Genomic DNA, 17,162 nt, shown 5'->3' with positions numbered 1-17,162 from the left:
AAAGAGACTGTGGTAAAGTGTCGACTATTTAACACATTAAATTTGTTAAGCTTCAAGCTGGTAACTGAAGTTTGATCCTCCAAAAGCAGCAGCTCTAACTGAAATCTAAAAGTGCACAAAAGTAAGGTTGTGTGGAAGTATCTCTGAAACAATAAGTCTATAGAGATGGTGTGGAAGTATCTCTGAAACAATAAGTCTATAGAGATGGTGTGGAAGCATCTCTGAAACAATAAGTCTATAGAGATGGTGTGGAAGTATCTCTGTAAACAATAAGTCTATAGAGATGGTGTGGAAGCATCTCTGTACACAATAAGTCTATAGAGATGGTGTGGAAGTATCTCTGTAAACAATAAGTCTATAGAGATGGTGTGGAAGCATCTCTGTAAACAATAAGTCTATAGAGATGGTGTGGAAGCATCTCTGTAAACAATAAGTCTATAGAGATGGTGTGGAAGCATCTCTGCCAACAATAAGTCTATAGAGATGGTGTGGAAGTATCTCTGTAAACAATAAGTCTATAGAGATGGTGTGAAAGCATCTCTGTAAACAATAAGTCTATAGAGATGGTGTGGAAGCATCTCAGTAAACAATAAGTCTATAGAGATGGTGTGGAAGCATCTCTGTAAACAATAAGTCTATAGAGATGGTGTGGAAGCATCTCTGTACACAATAAGTCTATAGAGATGGTGTGGAATTATCTCTGTACACAATAAGTCTATAGAGATGGTGTGGAAGTATCTCAGTAAACAATAAGTCTATAGAGATGGTGTGGAAGCATCTCTGTAAACAATAAGTCTATAGAGATGGTGTGGAAGTATCTCAGTAAACAATAAGTCTATAGAGATGGTGTGGAAGTATCTCAGTAAACAATAAGTCTATAGAGATGGTGTGGAAGCATCTCTGTAAACAATAAGTCTATAGAGATGGTGTGGAAGTATCTCAGTAAACAATAAGTCTATAGAGATGGTGTGGAAGCATCTCTGTAAACAATAAGTCTATAGAGATGGTGTGGAAGCATCTCTGTACACAATAAGTCTATAGAGATGGTGTGGAAGCATTTCTGTAAACAGTGACACACACGCTTGTATGTTATCTATGTAAAACATGTAAAGTGAGTAAGGGAGTTGAATAATAACCCTGGAGGGTTGTTATGTAAACAAAGACAGTCCTGAATGGTCCTGGACGGTTTCGATTCAAACCGGGTCTGCTGTGTACAGTAATTAGTATGACCCTGAGGGACATATTATCTGTAATTCGGAGATTCAAGTAGGTATTTCCGTATGAACTACTGGGTAACCTACAAATTAACTTCTCGGACATCAACCTAGTTTGTTCAGATGATGTTGCTTCATCAGTTGGTGACATCATGAACTATAACTGAGTATAAAGAGGATTTTTTCATGGTTAGATCATACTGTTCTCAGCAATACAGCAAGATGTGATGTCATATTCAGGTATTGTTTCAATTTAACTGCTCTGAGAATCACTCAAATGCACATTTGCAAGTACTAGTAAGTTGTTCTGCTAAATTGATCTTTTAACCATTTTGATGTAATATTAGATTACATAAGCTGATGAGTGATGTGTATGTCTTCAGGCAAACAGATGTGGGGAACATGGATTGGATGTATACGCGAGACAAGACCAATACAGATGACTACCTGCTTGGCAAGAAGATTGATGAACATTTCGAGAGGGGGGATAAGACTCCCCCTAAAGAAGGTTCGTTCAGTCATGGTAACATGAGATCAAAGAAACCGCTTTACCGCATGCGGTCATAATTTATGTAAAGTGATAAAAGGTTTGCTGCCATAACAATGTTTATTAAAGTTGATAGAATATCCCATTGACATCATACAGTCCTCTCACATAAACCACATTACACAATTAAGATCCACACAAGATTTTACTTCACATATATTCAGCTCACTTTGAACATGTTGAACATAGCTGCATGGTGAGACTTAGTGCTATGTTCATATTGTTCAGTTTAACTGTAGGCATGTCAGAGTTACGACCTCTTGACAGCCATCTTTAATTTGAAACAGAGCTTATACGTGTTGTAGATTGTGTGTGTGTGCATGCGTACATGCTATAAGGAAAACTGCACAGTGCCACATTCTTTAATACTGTTGGCTATTGATGAAAACCATTGGCGCCCTATATATACTGTATTAACCCACAGGAATATGTACATAGCTGTAAACACACAAAGTATTTTTAATTGACCCATGTATCCTTCAGCCTCGTATGATACATATTTTTAAGTTCAAAACATGAAAACAATCATATATCTTTTCATAAAATACACATATCAAAATCAAACTTTGCACTGCACCATCTTCTAGTATGGAAACTGTTCCCTAAACTTGAAAAGAATCCATATAGTAGTTTTCAAGTTATAGCTCACACATATGTTTAAATACCAAAATTATAAGTAAAAACAAATGGAAAAAAAGCTGTATTTTTTTATAAGATCCAATTATTGGAAACAAACTTTGCACTGCACTTCTCCCCTTTTGGTATAGAAAGTGTTCAATAATGTTGAAAAGAATCTTTGCAGTAGTTTTCTAGTTATAGGTTGCACACAAAAATGTCCAACCATTTTAGGTAGGGGGTATAATGAAAAAATTCACAATCTACCCATATCACTTTTGGTCAGAGATCATCTCTGATAGATGCAAATAGATATGGAAGATGTTTGGTTGGAAGCTTGACGTTTTCAAGCTGATCAATCCTCTGGGTTGACGTCTTGGTGCAATTTTAGTTAAAATATCAAGTGCATTAAATTGATTAATCCTGATGCAACATCACTGCCCCTAATTTCATTAGACTATAGTGTTATTTTTTAACTTATCATGCATTACTCCTCCTTTATTTTTTATGTTTGTATACTAATCCTGCATTACTTCGTCTAAAGTGGCCCAATCAACCCAAAACTTCCTCCCTACGATGTCTTCAGATGCTCTGTTTTTAGCAGTAATGTGCTGATCAGTGACATCACCACTTCCCATCACAAGGGAGCTGTGTGATAGGGTCAGCCACTCAACCAGTTGGAACAACTTCTTCTTCAGCAAGACCTCACACAGCTCTTCCTCTGTCAAGAACAAGCAGTAAATGCATTAAGGAGTAATGCAGGATAAATATACAAATATAAAAAATATCGAGATTTGACTAGTTTTTCTATCTGTGGTAGTCTGTTAAATATGTGACTACATGTACTGCTGATAACCAGTAAAGTCATGTATAACTTGGGTGGTCATGTGTATCTCAGTTTGTATAAATTATGCAGGAATACACATGCTGAGAACAGGAAGTGATAAGCACGTGGCTGATTATTTATTTCAAGTGCCCTTCAGGCACCTAGCTGTTATGACTATCCAAGCTTTCTATATAGTCAACATTGTTAAATCGTTCACCATTTGGATTTAATTACCAGTTAATTACTAGACAAAGGCCCATCCGGGTCAAACGCCCCCCAAAACTGGGTGACCATGATATGCCAATCCAGGAGGCTCATGGACAGATTGAAAGATAATATATGTATGAATGTGTTGCAGATGATGTGTTTGGAGAACGCATCAAAGCTAACATTGCTTTGGACATGCAGGCCAAAATGAGGGAGGACCCACTGTATGCCATCAAGTGAGTGATCTCAAGAAGCTGAATACAGGTCCTAATTGCAGATATGATGCTTATATAATGGTCCTGAAATGACTAAACATATCCCTGATGAAGTAGAGAGTACATCTGTAAACTATTAGCATGATTAGTATTAATGTTAGTAAATATCTAATTGTTAACTCCACACAGTTTCTTTTTATGACCATGATGACCATGGCACAAGATGACATTTGTTAGCTTTTGATGCACACTTTACTGGATCGAGTCCCCCAGTGACACACATTTATTTGTTAAGATTATCATGATTATTCACATATATGAATTCCAGACATGACTTATAATCACAAGAATTAGAGATCTTTCTTTAAACACTGAACCTTCTCATTGTGAAACAACTGACCGCTCTCCCACTAGGGCTTGGTGTTGGAGAAGCATTTGTGTTTATGTATACTCACACGCAAAAGAAACGCAAGTCGAGTATGCAGTATACAAGTTATTTATTTTCAACAGTAAAGACAAGAAATACTAATAGAGCAAGATTGTCAAAAATTTGACTGAAGACAGTTTAATGGATTAAAAGGAAGATGACATAATTGGGTTTTTTCAAATGTTAAGGGCTTACACAGTTTCGGGTCAATACCCAAAATGTCAGTCAATACCTGGTGTGACCACCATTAGCATTGATCACTGCCACACATCTCCTGTACATTGAGTGGATCAGACGATTTGTGAAGGCCCTAGGGATCCTCCTGCACACATCCGGAGCAGCTGTGCATAGTTCATCGGCAGTTGTAGGGACTGGGCGCACATTGTGAAGACGCCTTTGAACCTCATCCCACAAGTGTTCGATGGGGTTCAGATCAGGGCCGGGGTAGAACACGGATGTTGTGTTGTTGCAGAAAGGCCATGGTAGCTCTGGCAACATGGGGACAAGCATTGTCCTGCTGGAAAATGTGTTGTTGATGTTGTGCAAAAAATGGAACAACGTGGGGTCTGATCACTTGGTCGATATACCGCTGAGCAGTGACGCCGTGTCCCCGACCTTGACCAACATTCAGAAAGCACATGGGTTCAAGTCTCGCATTAAGTCCAATCCCTGCCCATATCATGACGCTAGGTCCACCCCATGGATCCCTTTCCACAATGTTTCTGTCAGCGAAACGATCACCTTGACGCCGCCAAATTCTGACTCTTCCGTCTGCATGGGAGACACAAAAGCAACTTTCATCAGGGAAGGTGACATGCCTCCACTCACGATGACGCCAATTGTGATGACCCTGTGCCCACTGAAGTCGTGCTTGTCAATGCCGTGGTTGGAGAACAGGACGACGTGCTGGTCGGCGACATCTGAGGTTGTTGGAACAAAGACGTCGGATCACAGTGTCCCGGCTAATGTGTAGATTATGTGTTCCTATGGTCTGTTGAGCACTTTCACTTTCAGTTAGGAACGGATGTCGCTGGTGTTGACGGGTAATCTGCCAATCTTGTCGAGGTGTGGTGACCCTAGGGCGACCGCTCCGAGGAAGGTCATCTGTGGTCTGTGTAGCATTGTATCGATGCAGGAGACGGTAAATTGTTGTTATGTTAACGTTGAAATGACGGGCAACATCTTGGACAGACTCTCCAGCTTCCAAATGTCCGATAGCCTGGTTTCTCTGAATTTGAGTTAAGCGTGGCATTGTTGACCAAGGAGTGGTAGGTCCAAGAATCGGCCACAATTTTATACCCACTACAGTTCGTGACAGTTCATGCCTTTTTGATTTCGCGAGAAATGGGTGCATGATACCCACATATTCATTGAAATGGTGCGTTTTGGCGATTCGATTTTATGTTGCGTTTTTACTCGGGGCTTCCAAAATGCATCCTATTGTTCTCCAGTCAGGTTCAATCAGGGATGTTATAATATCTCTGGGATTTTATTTATTATCCCAGGTATTTCATTAATACAACTTCTGTTAATGTTGTAACATTTGAGTGTTTCTCGCAAGAATGTTATTTTGCATTTGAACACAATGTAATGAAATGTAAGTAAAATGACAAACCTTTTTTTTTATATTCCCGTGGATCGAACATGTAACTTTCGTATCTGTAGCCCAGTGAGTGTATATTTTACGCCCTTTTCCTAAGGTTCATAGAAAGTATGTTTGAAACATAAAAATGTTGATAAAGGTTGTTTTAAATTTCTTTTTTAGGTTTTATGTTAGATAGAACAATCACCCTTTTAAATCTCATAAAAGTCAAAGGGTAAATTTTTTATCTACACATAAAAGTCCAGTTTCCACCCTTGACAATGTAGCCAGGAATTTCCTTGCTCAAACGTAGTGCCACAAGTGGCTTTTACGAGTTACAGTCGAACCTCGTTGTTTTGAACTTGTGGGCACCTGGAAAAAAGTTCGAGTTATCTGGGGTTCGAGTCAATCAACAAAGTGAATTTTTGAAAACCAAACATCATGCTATGAGAGATTACCAGGTCAGGACACAACAATAGATTTGAAGGCGAACGTAAAGTTCAGTGCCCAGACTGCTGGTAGTAAAGGGGGAGGCAACTCAGGCGTATCATCAATCTCACTGTCCCCATCTGGATTGACGTCATTGTTTAAGTCATACAATCAATGCCACTGAAACACTCTGTACTTGTGTAATGGATTGTGATTGGCTCTTCACTCATAGCGTCTGTTACTACCATTATCGATCGATATTTTCATGTAAGTAGACTACTTTCACATTTACTGTTACAGTTAAGGCTTGGAAATAATAACAAACGGCAAAAAAATTATGGATATATATTTTTCCACTATGAACCGTAAACAACTCATATCATTGCAATGTGCGAGGCAAGGCGAAGATCATGAGATTGACCAAGCGCACTCTTGTTAATCCCCGACGTCTCCGCCTTGATTCAACAGCTCATTGTCTGTAACGCTCACCAATTATTTGGACCCCATTGGTAGTGTTGTTGCGTGGAACCACTGTATCTCAAAAAATAGATTTGGAAATTTTAGTATCAATTGTATATCTATATACTATCCTTTCTCACACTTTGCATTTCTCCCTGCTTCTTCGAACCTATGTGGGAACGTGCTTGAATCATGTATCCAGCTTCTAAAACTAAAAATAGCCACTGAAGCCCCCCTGCACCTCCATGGTTACGTCCAAAAGCTAGGTCAATTACGTGCCTCTCGTGCATGCAGTGCCTGCTTGAACTGACCACATGTGCGCCTCTACCAATTCATTCTCTATCACAGAACTTATTAGGCTAGAGTAAATGAGATGCGGGAATTGTCGGGTGGGCCTATTGCGTGTGAGATAGGATAAGTATATAAATATACAATTTATACCATCTGCAGTTATAGATCAGTTTTATCTGTTTGTAAACAATGGTGATTTATCCGAAGCCCTAAGTTTGTTTCATTCAATAATACAGTCTTGTGCTGATCACTGTAAGACGGTGGTTTCTACTGGTTATCATCTTGGCAGGGGAGGTAATTGGTGGGATAGGGAATGTGATATGGCTCGTCGTGAGGCTCGTCGATTTCTCCGTGCTTTTCATGCGACTAACAGTAGTATTGATGGACAGCGGTACACGGAGGCGTGGTCGTTATATACACAACTTTGTTCGTCTTAACGGTTTCTTGAGTTTCAAAATTATGTTGACAAACTGAATAGTGCTCTAGAGGAAAGAAATAGCAAGCTATTCTGGAAAACTCTAAAACAAAAGACATACGTGGGATTTAGTCATATTAAGCCCTCCGAGTGGATTGATTATTTTCAGGATCTCTTCAAAGGGGTTCAAACTTCCCAGACTGAAGTTGAGTTCTATGATGTTGTAAAATCTTATGTTGATTCTATTGATAAAAATCTTGTTTTATCAACGGTAGATGATGACTTCCTTGACAAGGAAATATCTATCCAGGAGGTTACTGATGTTATATCTGGTATGCAGTCTGGTAAAGCCCCAGGTTTCAGTGGTATTAGTATCGAGTTTTTCAAGAATGCCCCAGAACAGTGTATATATATGCTACAGTTTCTATTTAATGCAATTTTATATTCAGGCACGTATCCCTCTGACTGGACGTTAGGTGTTATATTACCCTTGCATAAGAAGGGCAGTTCTAGTCTACCAGCTAATTATCGTCCTATAACATTATTGGAAGTTTCTGGGAAGATTCTTGCTAAAGTTATTAGTAATAGGTTGTTTAGATGGGCAGAGTTGGAACAGTTTTTCACTTCGGAACAAGCAGGTTTTAGACGTGGATTCCAAACTACTGATAATATCTTTATTTTACACACAGTTATCAATAAATATCTCTTGTTGTATAAGGGTCGCCTTTACTGTGCCTTCATTGACCTGAAAGCAGCTTTTGATTCTGTAGACAGGACAAGTCTTTTATTCAAACTCTGGTCTGGTAATGTCAAAGGCAGAATGTATAATTTATTAAGAAATATGTATGCAAAAGTAAAGTCATGTGTCTCGCTTGAAAAGGGTTACATTCCATTCTTTGATTGTGCATTCAAGGGTGCCAGTTATCTCCCTTTTTGTTTTCTTTCTTTATCAATGATTTGGTGGAATTTCTAGCCCTAGACGGTCAAAGATGTCTAGACTTTATTGAGTTGTTTATTTTGCTTTTTGCAGACGACATTGTTTTGTTTGACAGTACACCATTGGGATTGCAAAGGGGATTAACAAACTAGATTCCTATTGTCAGAAATGGAAGCTTAAAATAAATACTGATAAAAGTAAAGTTATTGTATTTAGAAAAGCTGGCAGATTGAGGAAGTATGAGAAATTTTATTTGGGTAGAGAAAACCTAGAAATCGTTAACCGTATAAATACTTGGGCGTTCATTTTTTGAGTTCTGGCAGTTGGTATATTACACAGAAAATATTAGCTGAACAGGGATGGAAAGTGTCATCAATTAAGGATTTTTATAGTTTACCACTTAAGGTCTTATTGCATATTTTTGATGTAAAAATTGTACCTATTTTGCTATATGGAGCCGAAGTTTGGGGTTTTCACTCTTCGCCTAATATTCTTCATGTTCAGGATAAGTTTTGTAAACAAAAACTAAGACTTTCTGTCTCGACTCCGAACTTTGTGGTTGTGGTGAGCTTGGCAGGTACTCTTTGAATGTCAATAAACACATTAAGATAGTTAAATATTGGATGAGGTGCATAAGTCAAAGGGAAAATATAATATTGTACAATGTATATAGATATCAGTATAGTTTAGCAGAGAAAAATATAGATTGCTGGGCACTAAAAGTAAAAAACCTATTGTTCACTTATGGTTTTGGACAGGTATGGATGGAGCAGCGTGTTGTCAATGTCCAACAATTTCTAGTCAAGTTTAAACAAAGATGTATTGACATTGACGTTCAAAATTGGCTATCAGACCTTGGTAAATATTCTAAACTTGAAATGTACAGACAAATTAAGGTGCAGTTAAGCGAAGAAGATTATTTTAATGTAATTAATGTAAAAGCTTATTGCATAGCGTTATGCAAGTTCCGCTGTTCCAACCACGACCTAATGATTGAGTACGGTCGACATCTCAAACTTGACCGTAAGAATCGCCTTTGTCCCTTTTGTGTAATACCTAATATTGAATCAGAACTACATTTTTGTCTTGAATGTCCATTTTATCAGGACTTAAGAGAAAGTCTTATTCTAGAATTTTATTAATAATTCCCATTGAACAATAAGCTTATTTTATTATTCACATCACGGAAAATCACGGTCATAAATAATTTGGCTAAATTTATCTTTTTAGCTTTAAAGAAACATAGTTAATATTTTGCATAATTTGGATGTCCATCATTTAATATTTGCATAAACAGAAACTGTAATCATATTATATGGTGCTTCAGCGCGTATTATGTCAAGTTTCATGCATAATGGGCCGGTGGCCCCTTTACCGTAATAAACACACTCTCACTAAAATTTCCAATTTTTTAAACTTATCCTATCTCACACTTTGCTTTTAATCCTACGGTTGGATGGTGGGTCGGAGATACCCCAGCCTGTATAGACTACAACTGTGAGATATGCACGAGGAAGCTGGTTCTAGACAGTGTAATTTTGAATTTGTTTAAGAATTTTGAAAAACTGTCCAGCGTCTAAAGACATGAACTTGTGAGCGGGAAAAAAATACACACGATCAACCAGTGTTAACGATCCTGATACGTTACTCAAACAAAACAGCATGAGATCAGGTATACATGCCGAACGTTTTTTCCTGTATGTCATCGTACATATAGAACGACCGCGTAGCTGTAAACGCATAAGCGAAACGGCAGACAACTTGAAATAGATCCTTGAAGGGCATCAATTCTTCAAACAAAACACAGCAACTTTCTCCCACGGACCATAGAGTGTGCTAGGTTTGCTAACCCTTTTAACGCTTCATCATGGTTATCAAACACATTCGAGTGTATGAAGCGAACCAAAAACGAGAAGAGGAACGATCAACAATATTCCATAGCAATGGACCTTCGAACCAAAACCCTACATCACAGATACCTGAGGCAGAGGTGAGCAGAATAAAGGTTCGGGACACTGATCTTTCTTTCTTTTTGTTTATTTGTTGTGTTTGTTTTGTTGTTTTTTTGTCGGTGTTTTGCCGCACCGAATGGTGACTTCGTAAATTAAGACTTGAAAGTCTCTACAGATGAGCTAATCCACCCTAATCCACAATAAAAAAACAGGTAATACCACGTAAATGTTTAATGATTTATTCTGTATATACAATTGTAACCCGCAAGGATTTCGAAATATAACAGTTTATGTTCTGCGTGAACTGGGGCGAGACAGTTGTTGTGCCAACACCAACGAACCGAACTTGTTGAGCCCTTGTACGATTGTGACTTAAAGTATAAGATCGTCTGCACCGATTATGGTCACTTCGTCAATTAGACTAATAGGTCTCTACAGACGAGCTAATCCACCCTCCGAAAAGGACTCGATCTGGGAAAAAACGAACATGTAATACCACATAAATAATCAATGATTTATTCTGTATATACACTTGTAACCCACATAGTATAACTGTTTATTATCTGCGTGAACTGGGGCGAGACAGCTGTTGAGCCAATACCAACGGACTGAAGTTGTGGAGCCCTTGTACGTCTGTGACTGAAATGTCACGAAGGTAGTGGGACGCAAACACAGTATGTGACTTCCAAAAGCACCCTTTTGGTTGAAAGGGTGCAGTTACTGTGGAGGGCCATGGTGGAAGCAACCGCACGAGTCTCGTGAGGATTGGATGTTGTAGGTGGAGGCAGCCCGGCGAAAGTAATGCTCGCAGAATGATGGAGCGGAGTCAGAAGGATAGCGTCGTCCAAGAAATTTCAGATGTAGAAGCGGTTGACAATGGGATGAAAAACCTCTTCCGGGAACGGATGTGGAGGCGCAACGCATTGAGATATATTCGAACCAGTCACAAGGAGAGGTCTTCATGGTCGTTCGATCCCAAAATAGCCGAGAGCAGGGGAATCGTATATAGCCGGTCTGGTTGTTGGGGAAGTTGGTTCTCTGCCACAAAATCCCAACGAAGCCCCGAGGTAGGTTGCCAACGTAGACCCCTGAAGTTTCTGAGTCGAACGCAGGTGATGTAAGTATTCGGCAATCTGTTGAGGCGAAGCCGAGGTGGGAGTGGAAATATCACGAGCGCGACAATAAGTCTAAAAAGCCGTCCACTTGTGGTCGTAAAGGCGCCTGGTGGAAACACGATGGGCAGCAGAGATGGTCTTCGCTACCTGCTGGGAGTAACGTTGGAGGCAACGTTCTATGTCGGAACACTGCCCTGCTCCCCAACCGACGGTTGAAGCGTCGACGAACAGAGACCCCGTCAAGGAGACCCCGTCGCAAACGTTTGACGCGACCAGCCGCCATTGAAGATGAGCGGTAGAGAAATCCGCGTGTGACAATTGTTGATCCTGATAAAGGGCGCAAGAAAACATTGGAGAGGTTGCAAATGAAGTTGACCCCTTACAGTGAGCGCCTGCACCGATGTTAGGAGGCCCAGGAGTTGTTGCCATTGGCGCAGTTGAAGCGGCTGTTTGAGTGCTAACGGTACGAGATGTTGAATCTTCACCCATAGGTTGTGGGGAACGAACATCCGACCTTGTCGAGTGTCGAACAGAGCTCCTATGAATTGGAGACATTGAGTGGGAATGAGTTCCGACTTTTGTTTGTTGATTAGCCAGCCAAGTTGTCTGAGAAGACGCATTGTGAAGGCGAGTTGTAGAAGGAGGAAATCAGCATCTGCGTTCTAGAATTGAACGATGGTTACGAAGTCTGTTGTTGATCCCTGTGATCCCAACTCGTGGGTAGGATAGGTGGACAAGGGTCGGGAGGAGCCGACCTAGAAGGATTACGCCGCAGCGATCTGTGCGCCGAATGAGAACGGCTCCGAGAATGACTTCGACGATCACGTTCTTTATACGACAAACGCCGATCCTGTGAACTGTGAGGTGGGTAGGCATAGCCTGCAGAAGAGCGGTAGTCAGGGCTAGCTGAATCCAAGAGCGGGACTTTGAAAGGAATGGAGCAATCAGTCGCTGGTATTACGAGAGCAGGACCCGGGTTGGTCAGACAGACCAAGCGCACATCGACCTGCATATCTTCTTGTGCGAGAGGACAAGTCGTCTGTAAGGAAGCTGTCTGAGAGGGTGTCGTCTGTGACAGAAATTACAGGTTCGACAGGATTGTCTTTAAGGCGTGAGGAGCTGGTACTAGCTTTGGAATCTCCTACTTTGGAACGGCAATACGACGACAACGTTGCAGGTAAACATTAAAGCTGAGTTAGACATTCCGCACATCGGGAACCCACGGTGCACTGGTTACAACATAATGAGTGGGGATCCGATGTGGAATAAGTACGTCTGCATTCCTTACAAGCAGGACGTTGATTGTCCTTCTTTCACATATTATTTTAGGATACTCGAAACTTGCGAAGGACAATAGTTTTCTGTGATGTTCCAAACACGTCGCCACACAGTGGCGATGAGGAAGAGAATGAATTGGTAGAGGCGCACACGTGGTCAGTTCAAGCAGGCACTGTGTGCGCAAAGGCACGTAATTAACCTAGCTTTTGGATGTAGCCGTGGAGATGCAGGGCGGCTTGGATGGCTATTTTTAGTTTTAGAAGCTGGAAACATGATTCAAGCACATTCCCACATAGGATCGAAGAAGAAGGGAGAAATGCAAAGTGTGAGATAGGATAAGTTTAAAAATTCACTAACATAATCTTAATCCATTTTATTCATCTCTCAATTTTCATGTGTCATTGGCACGGCATGTGAGAGAACACTTAAGTATTTTGCTGGCGATGTGTATTCAGTAATCAGCTTGGACCAGTAATGTGAGGTGTGCTTGTTAACTAGGCTTGATTGGATGATATCATGTTGTTAGAAGCTATACTGCCTTTGATGTGACTGCATCAATGGCAGTCAGGTCAGTTAATTGTGTGAGAAGTGACTTGAAGTTTGACGAGTGTGGCTGTGGGGATGTTATTTTCTATTTTGAACTGTTCGAGTCATCAGGGGAAGTTTATACTTAATTTGGATACTTGGGACTGCTAAATGAGTTCGAGACAACCAGGAATTTGACACATCCAGTTCCAATTATATGAGTATAAATGATAATAAATATTGAAGGAATTCACAGGGACCGGAAAGTGGATTCGAGAGAACCGGGAATTCGTTTAAGTTTAACACAACGCGGTTCGACTGCATGTCCCTTCATGGCCTTCCGAATGACCAATCAGATTCCACCATTATATCCCTTGCATTTGCTTCATACCAAATGGCGACGCCCAGTCATGGTGATCTGATCGATAATCAAAAGGTATATTGTAATTAAACAGGTCTTACCTCGTGAAGTGCTCAAATGACTTGAGCACCTTCATTAAAAACATGAAAATATTTGAAAACGCCCATTTAACCGAACACATGCTATGCAAATCCTGTACTTGAATGAAATCTGCACTGTAGTTGCCATGTTGTTTACAAACATTCCGTTAAACGATTTTTATTGTACTATCGTAGATTCGTTAGTCCGTACAAAACATAACTCCAAAATCCAGGGTGGAAATTGGACTTTTCTGATCAGTAAACGCCCTTGCCAAGGGAAGATGTGATACATGATCATCATACTAAATGGAAAATTTAGATAAATGCACCAGGAGAGGTGCAAGTGTATCAGCCTATACAACATGTATACACTGTTTCCAGCAGTGTCCAGAATAGTACAACTCTTTCACAATCTGCTTCACAAGATAAGCTTTGTTTATTAAGATGATAATCTCTTACAGGAAACGTGAAGAGGAATCAAAACGTAAAATTCTCAACAATCCTGTTAAGATGAAAGAATTGCAGAAGATGGTAAGTAAATAAAGTTAATGTTCTATCAGTGCTATCATTGTCTATGAGTGGTGAATTGATCAAAGTGCTTTGTACACAAGTCAGGAGGCCCAATGTTAGGCCACATACATTCTGTTTTTTAATTCATTTATTCATATGAAAATCTATCTATTCAATGATGGCTGTAACATAGCAGGAATATTGCTGAGTGCAGCATTGGACAACAAGGAAACAGATGCTACAGTATAGTTTTTTTTAGTCCAATGCTGATTTTGCGCTGGCCTTCATAAACTCCCCCAGAGTCTACATTAAAGACATTTTGATACCCCTTAGTTTTCCAAACAATTTCAAAGCTTGTGAAGTACACCAAATATTTTATTGATAATGTATCTTGTCTGAAACAGGGAACAATTGCATGATGCTATTTCCCACGGTTCGATACCAGACAAATGAACAATTACCTTAGTATTGTTAAATAGATGCAGGAAACTATTGCATACTTCTGATTTTGCTACATAATGAAAATGTGCAATAGCTCCTAGCTGTAGATAATCAGGGCCAGGCAAACCAGTGGCTGGCTGCTTCATTAATGTCCATGGGATACAGACGGCCTTTACATTCCCATGACCACATATCTGACCTCATGTCTAGCCACAGGTGGGACAGTATGACCAGATAAGGCCATTGGTCAAGCTACAGGTTTGATCATATGTAATACATACTGCCAATGTGATGCTGAGATATGTTGCCGTTGTCATATATGTTGTCATGATGAGACCAAAGAGTTGTGTTTTTTGTCCCTTTGGTGTGTAGGTAGCTCAACAGAAGAAGGAAAAGAAAAAGAAGAAGAAACACAAACACAAACACCGACATGGTGGTTCTGATGAGGAAGATCTTGTACAGCAATATTTGTCAATACTGAGTCAAAAACAGCATCAACACTCTCAGTCAGCACAGCTACCACGCACAAAGTCTGGTAAACACAACAAACACCAGCGTAGCTCCAGTTCTGACTCTAATGACCCTCCACCAAGACACAGGAGACGCAGTCCCTCTTCTGATGCAAACAACCCTCCCCCCAGACAGTCTCGACACCAGAGAAGTAGTCCTTCAGAGGAGGAGGACTCAAGACCTTCAAAAGCATATGGTTTAATTGTATGTTCTTTGTTCTTACAAATGATGTTCTCATGAATATTTGACATTTTGTTTCAGCTCACTATCACTGAAAGCTCACAGATATCTGCATATGCACAAATGAAAATTTAATTCACAGGCAACATTTCATTGCCCTTGTAAGCATGATATACATATATATACATGTGACCGGTTCCATAGAAAGGGACCAAATGTCGTCGACTATAGAAAATAAGTTTTATCAAAAAAAGAAAATTAAAATATTTCACTATATTTTTGTAACTTAAATTAAGCAAGGGTGTAAGACAAGGAAAAAAGATGAAGTTGGATGTTTTGTTTTATTCTTAAAAAGGAAACATGATGTCTTGAAATGTGATTATGTAAACTAAATAACTTGAAAATGAGGGCTGGTCAAAAAGTTCTCAGCCTCAGCCCAACTTTCAACTATGGCCCTTAACAAAGTGAACTAGTCAATGTTGTACATTGTTTGAATAGTTCAACTGTATTTGGTCTGTTGAGGCCGTTTGTATATTAGTGACAGCCTGTTGAACGTGATAGGGGTCCAAATGGACACAGAAATTGACCAGAATGAGTACCGAGCAATCATCAAGTTTATTACTTTAGAGAAATGTACTCCCCAAGAAATTCATGACTGCATGTCACAAGTGTATGGATAAAAGCTGTGGGTATGCCCTAGCTATTCCACTGTTAAACGCTGGGTAGCTATGTTTAAGGCTGGGAGAAACAGGCCTTGATGATGACCTGAGATCTGGACATCCCTCAACTTCAATCAATGAAGATTCAATCAAGGAGATAGAAAAACTTATACTGTCAGACAGACGTATTACCATTGCTGAACTTGGGGAAGACACAGGTCTAGGCCATGGATCCATTGAAACTACTGTATTATTCATGACCATTTTCAAATGAATACGATATTTGCTCATTAGGTGCCCAAGTTTCTAAATTCTGATTTTAAGGACAAAAGAACTGACGTTGCCAGACAAAATTTAGTGCTAATTTAGGAGGATGGGTCTACCAGACATCAAAACGTCATTCCATGGAATGGCACCATTCCACTTCCCCGGCACCAAAGAAATTCAAGTCTTTAAGATCAATGAAGAAAGTTATGGCCACTGTATTCTGGAATGCAAAGGGTGTGATCATTGTTGATTACTAGAAAGTCAAAAGATGATTATCAGTGGCTACTATGCTGATTTGCTTCATCGCCTGAGAGATTCTATCAAAGAAAAGCAACCTCTCGACTTGCAAAGGCTGCTGTGAGACAATGTAGATTCGAAGAGCTTCATCGGCCTCCATACTCGCCAGACCTGGCACCAAGTGATTTCCACCTGTTTCCTAAACTGTGAAAAGATTATTGGCTATTACATCTTCGTGTTCACTTTACCACTATAACAGTGTAAAACATTTTAAGTGTAATGTGCCATCTGGCTCTTTTTATTATGTGTAACATACTCTAAAACCAACTTGTGGTCTTGTGGCATCTTTTTGTTAATAAATGATTACACTGTTTTATGATTCTTCATTTCTTTAATTCAGTACTAAATAGTTTCACGTAAAATTGAATATATGTGTGCTAGATGTTGTCAAAAACACATACACTGAGAAGAAAAATTAAATTCTGTGCCAGCAATATAGAACTTACCATGACACATGTCAGCATCTTCGCTGTGACCAAAACCATTGTGTACAGTCTTTGTATACATACACTAACAACTAAATCCATTTCAAATGACTGAAATGATGAAATGCAATCCCATATTCATATAAATAACAATTTTTTTTTTTTATTTAAATCTTACAATTTTGTTTCGAAGAAATCTTGAGAGAGTGTCAAAATTTTAACCTGTGACTTGTGGATCCTTTCTCCTTGTGCATGTTTTCACAAAATAACAATAAAAAGGCATCTTTGTTTCATCCCTTAACATTATGGTTAGGAACAGTAATGTTTGAAGGACCCCATTGACTAAAAACCTCAAAATTTCAAATGAAGCACTCAAAAAATGTCTTCCTTGGCATTAG

At 39.6% G+C, this 17,162-nt stretch overlaps 1 protein-coding gene across 1 annotated transcript in view; it reads left to right on the top strand.

Moving 5' to 3' along the window:
* The window catches only part of LOC124149541 (pre-mRNA-splicing factor CWC25 homolog), a 34,550-nt gene that overhangs the window by 658 nt on the left and 16,730 nt on the right, over positions 1-17,162 (top strand). Inside the window, exons 2-5 of the mRNA XM_046521215.2 lie at positions 1,598-1,722; positions 3,561-3,645; positions 13,937-14,006; positions 14,799-15,140. Of these exons, the coding sequence (XP_046377171.2) occupies positions 1,598-1,722; positions 3,561-3,645; positions 13,937-14,006; positions 14,799-15,140 (622 nt within the window). The remainder of the gene's footprint in view (positions 1-1,597; positions 1,723-3,560; positions 3,646-13,936; positions 14,007-14,798; positions 15,141-17,162) is intronic.

Source organism: Haliotis rufescens, unplaced genomic scaffold, assembly GCF_023055435.1.
Source record: "Haliotis rufescens isolate VD_foot unplaced genomic scaffold, xgHalRufe1.0.p SCAF_4, whole genome shotgun sequence".
Lineage (NCBI taxonomy): Eukaryota > Metazoa > Mollusca > Gastropoda > Lepetellida > Haliotidae > Haliotis > Haliotis rufescens.
The sequence above is the reverse complement of the archived record's forward strand: the minus strand, read 5'-3'. Positions and strand labels throughout refer to the sequence as shown.